This window comes from Berghia stephanieae, chromosome 2, assembly GCF_034508935.2.
Source record: "Berghia stephanieae isolate SIO BIC M18660-M18661 chromosome 2, UCSD_Bste_1.3, whole genome shotgun sequence".
Classification (NCBI taxonomy): Eukaryota; Metazoa; Mollusca; class Gastropoda; order Nudibranchia; family Aeolidiidae; genus Berghia; species Berghia stephanieae.
Window position 1 is genome coordinate 101,208,207 of NC_088361.1, and position 15,055 is coordinate 101,223,261.

Sequence of the window (15,055 nt, forward strand, 5' to 3'; positions counted from 1 at the left end):
ATGGGTGACTAGTTATTACACGATTTTCTCGACCCGATTATAAACGTTCTCTTGATCAAGCGGTAGAACAGTGTATTTTACTCAGACACATAACATTGATAGTAAAACCTGTGTAGTTTGCTATGCTAACTAATCACTGCCATAGTTTATATGATATGACTGTCTGAGAGGTGTGGTTATCAAAGTGCATTGCCGCCATATTGGCTCATGAGATTTCATGTTGAAATTCTATTCTATCTAATTTACAAAAGGTCACAAATGCTAAGATTTCGAATCGTTACAGACTAGTTCCACATTGATATGTCATTTTGTTTTCTTTATTCAGATACTTCCAAGCTAGCCGTATATCAAGAATCAGTACAAAAACAAAATATGGTTTTAGCTCAGCTGAACAGGTGAGTTATGGAACATGTGCAGGTCAAATACTCAGAGTATAATTGGAACTTGAAGCATTTCGAATATTAGCTTTGGTTGGTGGGGTTGGGTTGGTGGGGTCTGGGGTTGGGTTGGTGGGGTCGGTGGTCGGGTTGGTGGGGTCGGGGGTCGGGTTGGTGGGGTCGAATCTTCCCTTGGCATCACCATTTTAGAGTTGGAGTTGACTCCATTAAATAAAAGATACAACATTCTATATGGCATAACAGAGAATATTCCTAAGAGATACATTCTATATGGCATAACAGAGAATATTCCTATGTAATTCTGATTTTGAGAAGAAAATGATAATCATGTTATTTGTTTAGTTGCGCTTTTTACCAGATAGCTCATGCTGTAAATGTTAATTGGTTTTGCTACCTGCCCAATGACAATTGTAATATTTACTCTGATAAAATCGTCTCCTTTTAAACCGGGTTTTGCTACACAATTGCATACATCGACAGTGTGCAATGATAATTTGGAATGATAGTAGAAAAACAGCCCGTGGTGTGATATTTGACATTCTATGTCATAAAGAACAGCCCGTGGTATAATATTTGACATTCTATGTCAGAAAGAACAGCCCGTGGTATGATATTTGACATTCTGTGTCAGAAAGAACAGCCCGTGGTATAATATTTGACATTCTGTTTCAGAAAGAACAACCCGTGGTATAATATTTGACATTCTATGTCAGAAAGAACAGCCCGTGGTATAATATTTGACATTCTGTGTCAGAAAGAACAGCCAGTGGTATGATATTTGACATTCTGTGTCAGAAAGAACAGCCCGTGGTATAATATTTGACATTCTGTGTCAGATAGAACAGCCCGTGGTATAATATTTGACATTCTATGTCAGAAAGAACAGCCCGTGGTATAATATTTGACATTCTATGTCAGAAAGAACAGCCTGTGGTATAATATTTGACATTCTGTGTCAGAAAGAACAGCCCGTGGTATAATATTTGACATTCTATGTCAGAAAGAACAGCCCGTGGTATAATATTTGACATTCTATGTCAGAAAGAACAGCCCGTGGTATAATATTTGACATTCTGTGTCAGAAAGAACAGCCCGTGGTATAATATTTTGACATTCTATGTCCCGTTAAAAGTAACATTGTTGTTGCTTAGTTAGAATTGGTTTTGTAGGTTTTTTTGTAGCTTCAATGGTGAGGGTATGGCATTCTAGAATAATCACTTTTGGATGCGTTCACTGATAGAAAATATGGATCTCATATCATCGAGATCTCATTTGAACCTTGTTGTGGTTGGTATGGTATCTCTTGGGCATCAAATTAGAATTAATGCTCTGGGTGGGGCTCCTGACCTCCAATAGTGGGCAGGGAGGCACTTACTGTGTCTTCTATCCCTCTGGGTGGGGCTCCTGACCTCCAATAGTGGGCAGGGAGGCACTTACTGTGTCTTCTATCCCTCTGGGTGGGGCTCCTGACCTCCAATAGTGGGCAGGGAGGCACTTACTGTGTCTTCTATCCCTCTGGGTGGGGTTCCTGACCTCCAATAGTGGGCAGGGAGGCACTTACTGTGTCTTCTACCCCTCTGGGTGGGGCTCCTGACCTCCAATAGTGGGCAGGGAGGCACTTACTGTGTCTTCTATCCCTCTGGGTGGGGTTCCTGACCACCAATAGTGGGCAGGGAGGCACTTACTGTGTCTTCTATCCCTCTGGGTGGGGCTCCTGACCTCCAATAGTGGGCAGGGAGGCACTTACTGTGTCTTCTATCCCTCTGGGTGGGGTTCCTGACCTCCAATAGTGGGCAGGGAGGCACTTACTGTGTCTTCTATCCCCTTATAGCTTTTTTCCAACATGCTTTCTGTCTTTGTCTTGGATTGAGATCACTTGGTTTTGTCCAGGCTCTGACCGGATACCCTAGCTGGGAGGGAAACAGTCAAATGTATAGTAAGTTTTGGGAGATGTTATGCACTGTATTGTCTTGTTTACATATTATATATATTTTGTAAACATTTGAGTGTATCTCTCTTAGTTGGGAACTGTGTTTGTGTCTGGATGAGACGTTTAGGTGATCTCAAAACTAAGTACTTTAATAGTGTGCTCTTGGAATCTGCATCTGTTTCCTATTTGAACCAGTTCCCCTTTGTCTTACCTTTTCTTTGGTACTTAAATTGTAATTCTAGAACTTTTTACTATTCCATTTTCTTCCTTTTTACTGGCGCTGATATGACTTATGTGTTGCAAGCGCCGTAAAACCCTTAAAAACAAACAGAACTAATTCTAATGCTTGTTGAAAATAAAAAAAAAGAAAAAGAAAGAAACTGTAAATTTGTAAAAGTAATTTGTCTTTCAAAGATAAAGGGCGTGTCTTTGATTTCTTAATCATCATAGAGAGTTAGTCACTCAGCCCTCCTTATTCAATTTTAACCAAAATCATTGACAAACTGGGCTAGCTGGGTGGGGATCCTGACCTCCCATAGTGGGCAGGGAGGTACATACTGTGTCTTCTATCCGCTTATATCTATTTTCCAACTTGCTTTCTCTCTTTGTCTTGGAATGAGATTGCTTGGCCCTGTTCTGAGTCCTAGCTGGGAGGGAAACAGTCGAATGCATAGTTATTGTTTTGGGAGATGATAATTTTTTTAATTGTAAATCATCTCTCTGTTATGTATTATTATATTTATTTTTAATGTATAATGTAAGCATTTGAGTGTATTCCTCTTTGTTGGATTTTGTGCTTGTGTCCGGATGAGACTTATAGGTGATCTCAAACTAAGTACTTTGATAGTGTGCTCTTGGAATCTACATCTGATCCCTATTTTCTCCCAGTTCCCCTATGTCTTACCTTTTCTTGGGTGCTTTAATTGTAATTCTAGAACTTTTTACTATTTCATTTTCTTCCTTTTTACTGGCGCTGATATGACTTGTGTTGCAAGCGCCGTAAAACCCTTAAAAACAAACAAACAGAACTAATTCTAATGCTTGTTGAAAATTAAAAAAAGAAAAAGAAAGAAACTGTAAATTTGTAAAAGTAATTGGGCTTTCAAGGATAAAGGGTGTGTCTTTGATTTCTTAATCATCAAAAAGAGTTGTTATTCAACCCTCCTTATTCAATTTTAACCAAAATCATTGACAAATGGGCTAGTTTCCTGTCTTAAATTTTTAGATGATGTTCATGCTTTCAAAAAATATTTATTACATTTAAAAATCCTTTTCAATATTTTTTGTGTTTGAAATAGAATTTCTGAAGCATTCACCGTTAAGTACTTTACACAACGCAAACAAGAACAGGAACAAAGAGAAAAAACTACTGATGAATGGTAAGTTTCTTTTCTATAACACACACACACATACACACACACACATACATAAATACACACACAATACACAATACACAACACGCACACAACACACACACACACACACACCTCTTTTTATTCTTCCAATTAATTGATAGACCCAGTGTAACTGAGCATTCCTGTCGATTATAGCAGTAACACAAACACAGGGAGGCTAAGATTACTTTCCAAGACGTATTTATTGCAATGGGATGTCGAGGTCCTCAATGCCAAGTAATTTAATTGAATCTGGAAGACTGTTCCACAGAGGATGGTGTTCGGGGAAAAAAACAGTATAGAGGACCTTTGACATCGTGCTACTATGTGGTCAAGTGGTATGACACTCACTTTCGGATCGGAAGGTCCTGAGTTCGACCCTTGCTCTGTGCATAGTTAAGTCCTTGGAAAGGGCTCTTTACTTACATTCTCTATAGAATATAGTCAGATGAATAGATAAACCTTCAGGGAACCTTGGGATTAGACGTTATACTTTTCAACTGGTGGGTTTCCAATTGCGTAAGCTATTGAAATGTTGAAATATTACCTTTTATTGCATTTTTTGTTTCGAGTGTTGCTGATGTTAAACAAGAAATATAACAGAAATGTTGCATTTGTTTTCTAAACCACTCAATTTTCTCCCCCCCACTCCCCCACCCTTTCCACCTCCCACCCTCTCCACCTCCCAGCAGTGACAAGGAAGAAGAAGAAGTTACTGGATACCTTGTGCAGGTGGGAATACATTGATACATGAACTGTATCTTAATGTTTCTATTAGGAAAGGAAGATTGTTCAATAGATTAGTTTGATATGCGATTCCACACGGTCACTCTAATGTGACTATGACATTGTTTGGAGTCTTTATGATTTAGACAATAGAAATTGAATTCATGCAACAATTTATGTTATTTGTTTTATCATCTTAGTGAAGGTGAAATAAATATCGGTTTGTAGATTTGATTGTGTCTTGTCTTTTTTTTGTAACCCTAGTTGCCGGCGTGTAACTTATGAACAGCTGACAGAATAAATTTACCGCCCCCCCCCCCCCCTAAAAAAGAAAAAAAGAAGGTGGAGCATTGCCATTTTATTTATGCTCAGATTGACAGTAAAATATTGAGGCATGAGGAACACATCTCATATCCATGTCTGTGCAATTTACCAGCATTTCATGGAGCTTGACGAGTGATTTACACACCATATATAATAATAATAATAATAATAATAATAATAATAATAATAATAATAATAATAATGATAATAATAATGATAATGATGATAATAATGATGATAATAATGATGATAATAATGATAATAATAATGATAATAATAATAATAATAATAATAATAATAATAATAATAATAATAATAATAATAATAATAATAATAATAATAATAATGTACTTTATTCATCCAAAAGGAAATTTTTGTACAGACGTATAAAATCCCGACAATGATACATACATAAACATAATATATGTAAACAGAGCTGCCAACCTACCGCAAAAAATGCAGAATTGTACGCATTTTCAGCGATTGTACGCTTGTACGCATTTCCCCCAAGATTGTACCCATTTTCAGTTTATGGATACTGACCTCTTAACAATTGATGCTTCCAAGAAGTCAAACTTGCTTCCAAATTCTGACATTGATGTGGGCTACAAATGTAGAAAATTAGTGGAGAAAGACCTAGATGTAGAGCAACAAGACAAATTCTACAAATCTGTTGTCATATTTCAAATCAGGGGTTGAATACCTTCAGAAGAAATGTAATTTAAATGATAAAGCCATTGTGCATGCCTGTGTCGCCGACCCAAACAACCAAATGTGCTCCTCAGTGGTGGACCTGAATTTTTGTGTGGAAAGATTTCCTTCATTACTCCCTGCTGATGTGGACATTGGTTAGTTTCCGTCGATTTCAGGATTGTACCCATTTTTATGAAATCTCCCCCATTTTTGAGGTCCCATTGTACACATTCTCATCAGATGGGGTTGGCAGCTCTGTGTAAATATAATGTGGTAAAGTAAAATTTGGTAATAGATAACGTGTAATAATATTTTAAGCTGAAAGAATAATTACATAGTATAAATTTCAAGGGACGTATAGATTATATAATTGTAAAGATATAGATATCTAGTAAAGTGTATATTGAGAAAAAAAAAACACTATAGAGTTCAATATTTGGCTTGTCTCGACTTCCATTTTAGTCTGTGGATACCTTTTTTTTCACTGGTGTTTTTATTCGACGATTTCCTTCAGCTTTACAACAGAATACAGGACAGACTTCAGACCCTCAATGACTATTGTCCAATCTGTGACAAACCCCACGGTGGTACGTCCATGTTGAAGGTAATCTCGTCATTTCCATCTTTAACTGATAAACGCCATCTTTATAAACTAATTTGTCCAACTGATTTCAGTCAGAGAGAACAGCCATGATTTATATTTTCCTTTTGGTCATTTAGAAGCTGTTACATTTATTTTTATGGGTGGGGATCCTGACCTCCCATAGTGGGCAGGGAGGTACATGCTGTGTCTTCTATCCCCCCATACCCGTTTTCCAATTGTTTCCTGTCATTGTCTTGGAATGAGATTACTTAGTTTTGTCCTGATCCTTGCCGGAGTTCCTTGGCTGGGAGGGAAACAGTCGAATGTATAGTAGTATAGTTATAGTTTTGGGAGATGATATTTTTTTCCTTGTAAATCATCTCTCTGTTACTGTTATTGTTATGCATTGTATTATGTTTAGTTTACATATTATATAATATGATTTGTAAGCATTTGAGTGTATTCCTCTTTGTTGGATTTTGTACTTGTGTCTGGATGAGACTTTTAGGTGATCTCAAACTAAGTACTTTGATGGTGTGCTCTTGGAATCTACATCTGTTTCCTATTTGAACCAATTCCCCTTTGACTTATCTTTTCTTGGGTGATTTAATTGTAATTCTAGAACTTTTTACTATCCCATTTTCTTCCTTTTTACTGGCGTTGATATGACCTTAATGTGTTGCAAGCGCCGTAAAACCCTTAAAAACAAACAAAACATTTTTTATTTTTGGGTCCTGATAACTCAGTTGGTAGAGTACTCGATCCCGGTTGAAGTCGAGATACATTTTTCCAACCTCCCCTCACCCTCACCCAGCAGTGATTGGGTAGCTGGGTCTATTAGAGCTGGCAAAAAGTACTTTGCGATAAACTGGGATCCTATTTAAAGGGTAGTATGTAATTGCTATTGTCCGTTTCACACTTTGGAAACTAAGATTATCTAATACTCCATAGGCCGAATGGCTCAGAACTATTTTTTAGATTATTTTATTCATTTTGTTTGGTTCAATGCTTTGTACAGTCCACTGATGGTAGAAAACTACGGATTTACAAATACAAAACGGCTCAGCATTCCATTCCTAAATACAGCACTTAGTGGAGGTTGAGCTCTGTAACGTAAATTATTAGATTTTTATAATAATAATAATAATAATAATGATAATAATAATAATATTAATAATAATAATAATAATGATAATAATGAATGATGATGATAATGATGATGATGATATTATTATTATTTATATGAAAGAATTCATTATAAACGTTATTTTATTTCAGCCAACAGTATGCTCCCATCCTCTTTGCATTTTCTCCTATCAAACTATGGGTGTGATGTGTCAGGTGACAGAAGCTATCCAGTCCCAGCCAGAGGTAATTGACACCGTCGTAGTAGTAGTGGTAGTAAGTAGTAGTAGTAGTTAGTAGTAGTAGTTCGTAGTAGTAAGCAGTAGTAGTTAGTAGTAGTAGTTAGTAGTTGTTACTAGTAGTAGTTGTTAGTAGTAATAGTTGTTAGTAGTAGTAGTAGTTGTTAGTAGTAGTAGTTGTTAGTAGTAGTAGTTGTAGTTGTTAGTAGTAGTAGTTGTTAGTAGTAGTAGTTTGTAGTAGTAGTAGTTTGTAGTAGTAGTAGTTTGTAGTAGTAGTAGTAGTTTGTAGTAGTAGTTGTTAGTAATAGTAGTAGTAGTAGTAGTAGTAGTAGTAAGCAGTAGTAGTAGTAGTAGTAAGCAGTAGTAGTAGTTAGTAGTAGTAGTTCGTAGTAGTTAGTAGTTGTTAGTAGTAGTAGTTGTTAGTAGTAGTAGTTGTTAGTAGTAGTAGTTGTTAGTAGTAGTAGTTGTAGTTGTTAGTAGTAGTAGTAGTAGTAGTAGTAGTTTGTAGTAGTAGTAGTTTGTAGTAGTAGTAGTTTGTAGTAGTAGTTGTGAGTAGTAGTAGTAGTAGTAGTAGTAGTAGTAGTAGTAGTAGTAAGCAGTAGTAGTAGTTGTTAGTAGTAGTAGTAGTAGTAGTAGTAGTAGTAAGCAGTAGTAGTTAGTAGTTGTTAGTAGTAGTAGTTGTTAGTAGTAGTAGTTGTTAGTAGTAGTAGTTGTTTGTAGTAGTAGTTGTTTGTAGTAGTAGTTGTTTGTAGTAGAATTTCTGGAGTCAAGGATTCCGTTTGTTTTTATCAGATCTGGAGACAACACTTGGTTATTTTTGTGGTCTTTGTCAATCTGTTCGATGATACAGACGAGTCTTTGTTTTTATGACGTTAAATTATGGAGAGAATTTTGTGGCAAAGATGATGAGATTGGGTGGGGCAGGTTGGGGTAAGGGTCGAGGGAATTTGATAAACGTTGATGTTTTATGTAGAAGAACAATGTGGATGTGATGGTGTCAATAAGCTAAATGAGCATTTTTTCTGAAAGAGCATTAATTCTTTTTTTTAAAAATATTTTATTTTCCTTCTTATCAGCCATGATTGTCACTTCTATTTGGCACCATAGTGATTTTACATATGGAAAAATAAAATATTAATTTTGTTAGTTTTTCAAGGATTACAAATCTCATTTTTAAAAAGACCCCCAAAAACTTGAGCCTTTATATAGTGCAATATCCACGAAATGTCTCTATGCATTTTACTAGGCCCTTAGCCAACGGCATCACTTGACATGTAGGACAAGACATAATTCCTGCTAGTTATTACAATATTTTGGTCAGAGACAACGCTGTTAACGGCCAGGTATTCATTTTACACCTGAGTACAGTAAGAAAATGTGAAAAAAAAGTTGTACTCCGAGCAATTGGCCCATCGAGTCAGAGTTGTTTATCTTTGTTTCTATAGCGTGAAACAGACAAAAGCAATTGCTTGCTACCTTTTGGATAGGACAGTAGTCTATCACAAACATACTTTCTGCCAGATCTATCAGACGCCGCCACCCAATCACTGCTGGGTGGACAGGGGGGGGGGGGGGGTCAGATAAAAATCTGGACTTCTCCTGGGATCAATCTTGGTCTTTTTGATTGTGAAGCGAGTGCTCTACCAACTTGGAACCCCCAGAAATTGTGAGTAAAGATCCTTTTCCAAGGACTCAACTGTGCGCTGCCCAGAGTGGCACTCGAATCCTGGATCTCCCAACCCAAAGACGAGTGTCATACCACTAGACCACATCACTGCACGACTTTTACCTTCATTATTTTATCTTCTACGATTTCAAAAATGATTTGTTGATATCATCAAGGTGGTGAGACTTCTCATCGACTTCACACTGGCTGCCTGTGGATCGTCTCGGTACAAGGACATCCTTCAACCATTTCCAGACCTGTTGGATCCGAAAAATCAAAAATTCATATTTGCAAAAGACGTAAGTAATTCATTCATGGAAATTATTGTTATGTTTAGTAGTAGTTAATTTTGCTAAAAGATTAGTAGAAAAATAAAAGCAGAAGAGCTTTTTTATAATGCCATGTCCACTTATCTCCTATCTTCGGACAAAGGGTCTTATATCATTGAGTCAAATGGATGCCATATCCACTTATCTCCTATCTTAGGACAAAGGGTCTTATATCATTGAGTCAAATGGATGCCATATCCACTTATCTCCTATCTTAGGACAAAGGGTCTTATATCATTGAGTCAAATGGATGCCATATCCACTTATCTCCTATCTTAGGACAAAGGGTCTTATATCACAAAGGGTCTTATATAATTGAGTCAAATTGAGTCTTTGACATTGTCATGTTCTTTAGTCAATCACTTTGATATATTAAAAGATATAGAAGCAAAAATGTTTATTTTTTGGCTCTCCTGTGAAATTTGTTTTTTTTTCAGATATATGACCCTTTGTCTAAAGACGGCAGTAATGTGCTCAAAATGGATAATAATAATAATAATAATAATAATAATAATAATAATAATAATAATAATAATAATAATAATAATAATAATAATAATAATAATAATAATAATAATAATAATAATATCTTTTAAACGCAATTTTTCATTTGGTTACAGCATATACATAATATACGCAAACAGACATAAATGAAACGAAAAGTGCAAAACCACACATATACTCACACACACACAGGTACACACATGCACGCGGGTGGTTGGATGGGAGCATCACCCTTGAATCATATACCTATGATGTTCGCATGGGTGTACGATCCGATAGTGATGTCGTTTCTTCTTCTCTTTACTAGCCTATCCTGCTTCTTTGGTTTGTGATTGTATTTTTGACAGGGGATATTTTTTTTCTGTAAATCTTCTGCCTTTTTGTTCTTGGTTATTTATAATTTAGCTTATGATATCTTTAGGTTATGATTTTGATTTACATTTGTACTATTTTTGTTAGATTGCTTGTTTTTTTGTTTCAGCTGTCTCTCATATAACCTCAATTGTGTTGGAAGAGACCTAAAGCAACAAACAAACAAAAAAAAACACACATGCACAATCACAGACTCGCATACACACACACACACACACATGCACAAACACAGACTGCCAGACTCACACTTACATAGGCTTCGTGTAACCTATCTAACAAGCATACCATCAAGATACAAGTCATCTCAATCCAGCAGCACCATTAAATATGTAGGACGAGCTATGAGGTGTCTGGCACTGTTGCAATTTTTTTCACATTACAAAACTCATCATAGGTCAGATACATATCTTGAACCCGAGTATGGCGAGAAAATGTGAGTAAAGAGTTTGACCAAGGACTTCCCTTTATGCCGTCCAAAGTGGGTTCGAACCAGGGACTTACATATAGCAATAACCTTAAAGCCAAACAAGAATGAATATAACAGCTTTGAAAGAATACAAAATACCAAATATGGAATGTTTCGTGCTCAAAACCCTTCTTTAGCCAATAACAAAAACAAAAACAAAAAAAACCCATTAATAAATCGCATAAAATCCAGCCATACTGTCGAGATGATGTTGTAGCTGTTATGTTCATTTTGATTCATGACATTTTACAGTCCACAGTTTCTAGCAGTTTAGTATCACTTCAAAGCCGAACAACAAATAATTCTCTCTTCATGACTATTCCATTTTCTTCTTTTTACTGCCGTTGATATGACCTAAATGTGTCGAAAGCACCGTAAAACCCTTAAAAACAAACAAACAAACAAACTAAACAATTGAATGTGGCACAATAGTACCATATTGTTTGATATTTGTAAGTTTTTATGTACGGAATGAAGTAGTGCCCGAAATCTGAAGACTGTTTTATATTGGTTTTATCTATGTTAATATGATAGAAACTGGGTTTTGTTTTCCCTATTTGAGCTAGTTCCCTTTGTCTTACAGTTTCTCAAGTGCTTGTAATTGTCAATCTATAATTTTTTTTCCTATCCCATTTTCTTCCTTTTTAATGGCGCTGAAATTACCTAAAAGTATTTTCAAGTGCAGTAATCCCCTTTAAAACAAAGATGGAACACGATTATCTTCTGTTCCCTATTTGAGTTATTCCCCTTTGTCTAACTTTTTCTTGGTGCTTGTAATCATAGATCATCTTTTTTACCTTCTCATCATCTTCCTTTTCTATGGCATGGAATCGACATGAAAGTGTTGCAAACGCTTATTGGTTACTTAAGGGAGTATGTACATATCAGTGTGGTAAATGTCAATATCGGAGATTTATTATTTTTGATTTGGCATCTTTCATAAATATTTATATTTTATCTTAGGCAAACGGGATGAGACTGTTTAGACGTGTTATGGACCTTGTCTACAGCTTTAGATTTAAAATGGGCTGTGCCACGTCTGAATCGGAGTTGAGAGACCAAATGAATGAGGAAAACAAGCTTTGCTACCCTGTGCTCAGATGGTAAGTAGAGTAAATATAGCAGGAAAAAGAATAGCAATCAAAACTTGGCCGCTGAAGCTGTTTAATTTTGTTTGTTGAAAAAACCTGATGTTGTCAATGGCATTTATTTAAGACATTTGTTTAAATTCACTCATGAAATATAGCATTTGGGAAGCATGAACATATATACAAAATGTTTCCAAATACAAGAAGGGCTCTTGTAAAATAGTAGTATTAGGTAATATGAAAGTTGACAGTTGTTTGATTGTCTCGCATGATTCTATAATTATTCAGGTTTGACATTTGTTCACAAGTATTTTTGCTGATGTAGATACTTACGTCATGCAGTGCTGTGTCTGCCATCTCCCAGTGTGATACTATTTTTTAGATCAAATATACATTTTCTGTCCCAGGATTGTCTCCAGCAACAGATCTCACATCTTGGAATTACCCAAGGAACAGGTACGCCATGTTAGAATTTGATGTGTAACCATTGATTAAAAGAACTAATGAATGATGAATGAATGTACATTCTGATTGAAAGAACTAATGAATGATGAATGAATGTACATTCTGATTGAAAGAACTATTGAATGATGAATGAATGTACATTCTGATTGAAAGAACTAATGAATGATGAATGATCATGGATCTTTTGTCAGATGTCGTTTATTATTTATTCAATTTGTCAATTTTTAGTAGCATTTGTAAAACAAACTTTGTGATTGGCTATGTGGTCTAGTGGTATGACACTCGCTTTCAGATTGGAAGGTCCTGGGTTCGAGCCTCATGCTCGGCGTATAGTTGAGTCCTTGGAAAAGGCTCTTTACTCCCATTATCTCACTGTACTCAGGTGTAAAATGAGTACCTGGCCGTTAACAGCGTTGTCTTTGTCCGAAAAATTGTAATATCGCCTGACAGGCGTCATGTCCCGTCCTACATGTTAAATGTTGCTGTTGACCAGGGACCCCTTGTAAAGCGCTTTGAGCACATTTAGTGGATATTGCGCTATATAAAGCTCAATTTTTTTTTAATTGGTAAAAGTTTATAATTTCCTAATATGGCCACTGTTTTGGTTCTCTGCCTCCATTGTCGTGGAAGTAGGATTGAAAGGAAGTGCAGAGCAGTTGTCCTAGATTTGTTTTTTAACACTTAATCCCATAGAATGATATTGAGGCAAATATTTTGGACTTGTAATAGTACTATTTAACATTGATAGTTTTTAGTTCTATTCATAACGAATGACACAAATGCAGTAATCGGTCAGTGTGAATAAATGCTGCTGAAATGAAATTTATTCCTTTCACTAATATTAATATGCATTCCATTGGTTTCTTTTTCTTCTACTTAGCAAATCCCACAGATGAGGACTAGCCTCCAGTTTGTATTGAGGAACTCTCCTCCTGCAGAAGATGAGCGTTTTAGAAGTCTGGCAAAGAAATATGGCAGCTGTTTCGCATTCCAGTATGTCATTTCATGAAAAGTAAAAATTGCATTATCTAGAAATCAGTCTGAACATTTTGTTTTATCTTAGCAAGTGACTTTATAATTTTGAAAATCTTTAAAGGGTGAGTTTACTGTAAATACTGTATTTTCCGGACAATTCGACACACCAGATTATAAGCACACCCCCCCACCCCACCCCCAACATTAAAAAAAAAAAGAAATTAATTTTCCCCTACCATAAGCTGCTTCGGGGTATAAGCAGTACTGTTGTTAAGGCCATCAGTAATATGGTAGTTGGATTGGCTGGTAGGTACTGATGTGTGATTTCAGTCGTTTATTTGTTACAATATGAAAACAACAGCCATGAAGACTACACACTTGATGACATGGACAGGGTAAGGACAAGGTAAAATACTAGCATTAGTGGTGTGTGATTCCTGCTGTTATTTCTTACAATTTGAAAACAAAAGCCATGAAGATTACACACGTGGCTTCCAAGGAAAAGGAACGTTACTAATATCAACCGCTCCAAATTTAAGCAGCAGGGTCGAGTTCAGAGGGAAAAAATCTCGACTTCTCGTCCGGAAAATACGATGTCCTTGTATCTAATTTTGAAGAGAATCTTACAACATAACAGGTAAAATTAGTTCAATCATGCATTTTGTCTGAATTTATTGTCCTCCGAACAGTGACTGGATAGTCAAGTAATAAACTCTGGGTTGGGGGGGGGGGGGGGGGGGGGTGAAAATCATCTTCTGATGTTACAAATGAAATTGACATTTCTTCTGATATAAACAAATGAAATTGACATTTCTTCTGATATAAACAAATGAAATTGACATTTCTTCTGATATAAACAAAACCTAGGACAGGGGAATGTTGGTCTCTCCGTACTGACATAGCTGTCCTTTCCATGTGGCGTGTGTGCGTGTGTATGTGTGTATCTTTTAGAATTAGACCTTTTGTGATTTTCTGCCTCAAATCGCTGTAGTGCTGAGATTTGGAAATTGGAGAAAATTTTTAAGTGGAAACAGTCAAAATTTTGGAATTTTGAGCTTATGGCGATTTCAGAAATGGCTGCTTTTCTCTATGAAGACACATTGATTGAACATTTATTTTGAGCATGTTTTAAATTGTGATTCTCAGCAAGTTTTTTTTGTTTAATACTAGAGAAACTAGGATGAACTTTGACTCCATCCGCCTCATGCAGAGAGCAATATAAGAATATACAGTTCCTGTGGACAATTTGGTGAGGTGGTGATGAAAATTCTCTTGGATCACCTGGTTTTGGGTTTGAATCTTGGTGGGGAGACTCATGGAATCTGTTAAAAATTGCTTTGTCTCATACAGCCTTACACATTTTAGAATACAACATTTTCAATAGACATGAGATGGAAGGAACTATTAGAGGAGTCATTTGCCTTGAACAAGAGATCTAGGTTAAGAATTGCACTTTACATGTAGAACGAGACATGACGCCTGTCAGGCGATATTACAATTTTTTTCCGGACAGAGACAATACTGTTAATGACCAGGTACTCATTTTACACCCGAGTACAGAGAGAGAATATGAGTAAAGAGCCTCTTTCAAAGACTCGACTATGCACCGAGCGAGGCTCAAACTCAGGACTCCGAAAGCGAGTGTCATACTACTTGACCAATTAGCCACACAAAAGAGGTGATTGTGGCTGGTGGGTGTTGGAGGATTGATTTGTGAAGCTGTCTATGACACGACGACGCGTCTGTATGAGATTTATAGAGGAAAATATGGAATTTAT

At 36.3% G+C, this 15,055-nt stretch overlaps 1 protein-coding gene across 1 annotated transcript in view; it reads left to right on the forward strand.

Moving 5' to 3' along the window:
- LOC144966099 (protein mono-ADP-ribosyltransferase PARP6-like) overlaps positions 1–15,055 on the forward strand; it is a 32,133-nt gene that overhangs the window by 6,471 nt on the left and 10,607 nt on the right. The window contains exons 6-14 of the mRNA XM_078902174.1: positions 326–395; positions 3,627–3,707; positions 4,412–4,454; positions 5,980–6,069; positions 7,327–7,419; positions 9,255–9,377; positions 11,713–11,852; positions 12,245–12,293; positions 13,183–13,295. Coding sequence (XP_078758300.1) covers positions 326–395; positions 3,627–3,707; positions 4,412–4,454; positions 5,980–6,069; positions 7,327–7,419; positions 9,255–9,377; positions 11,713–11,852; positions 12,245–12,293; positions 13,183–13,295 — 802 coding nt within the window. The remainder of the gene's footprint in view (positions 1–325; positions 396–3,626; positions 3,708–4,411; positions 4,455–5,979; positions 6,070–7,326; positions 7,420–9,254; positions 9,378–11,712; positions 11,853–12,244; positions 12,294–13,182; positions 13,296–15,055) is intronic.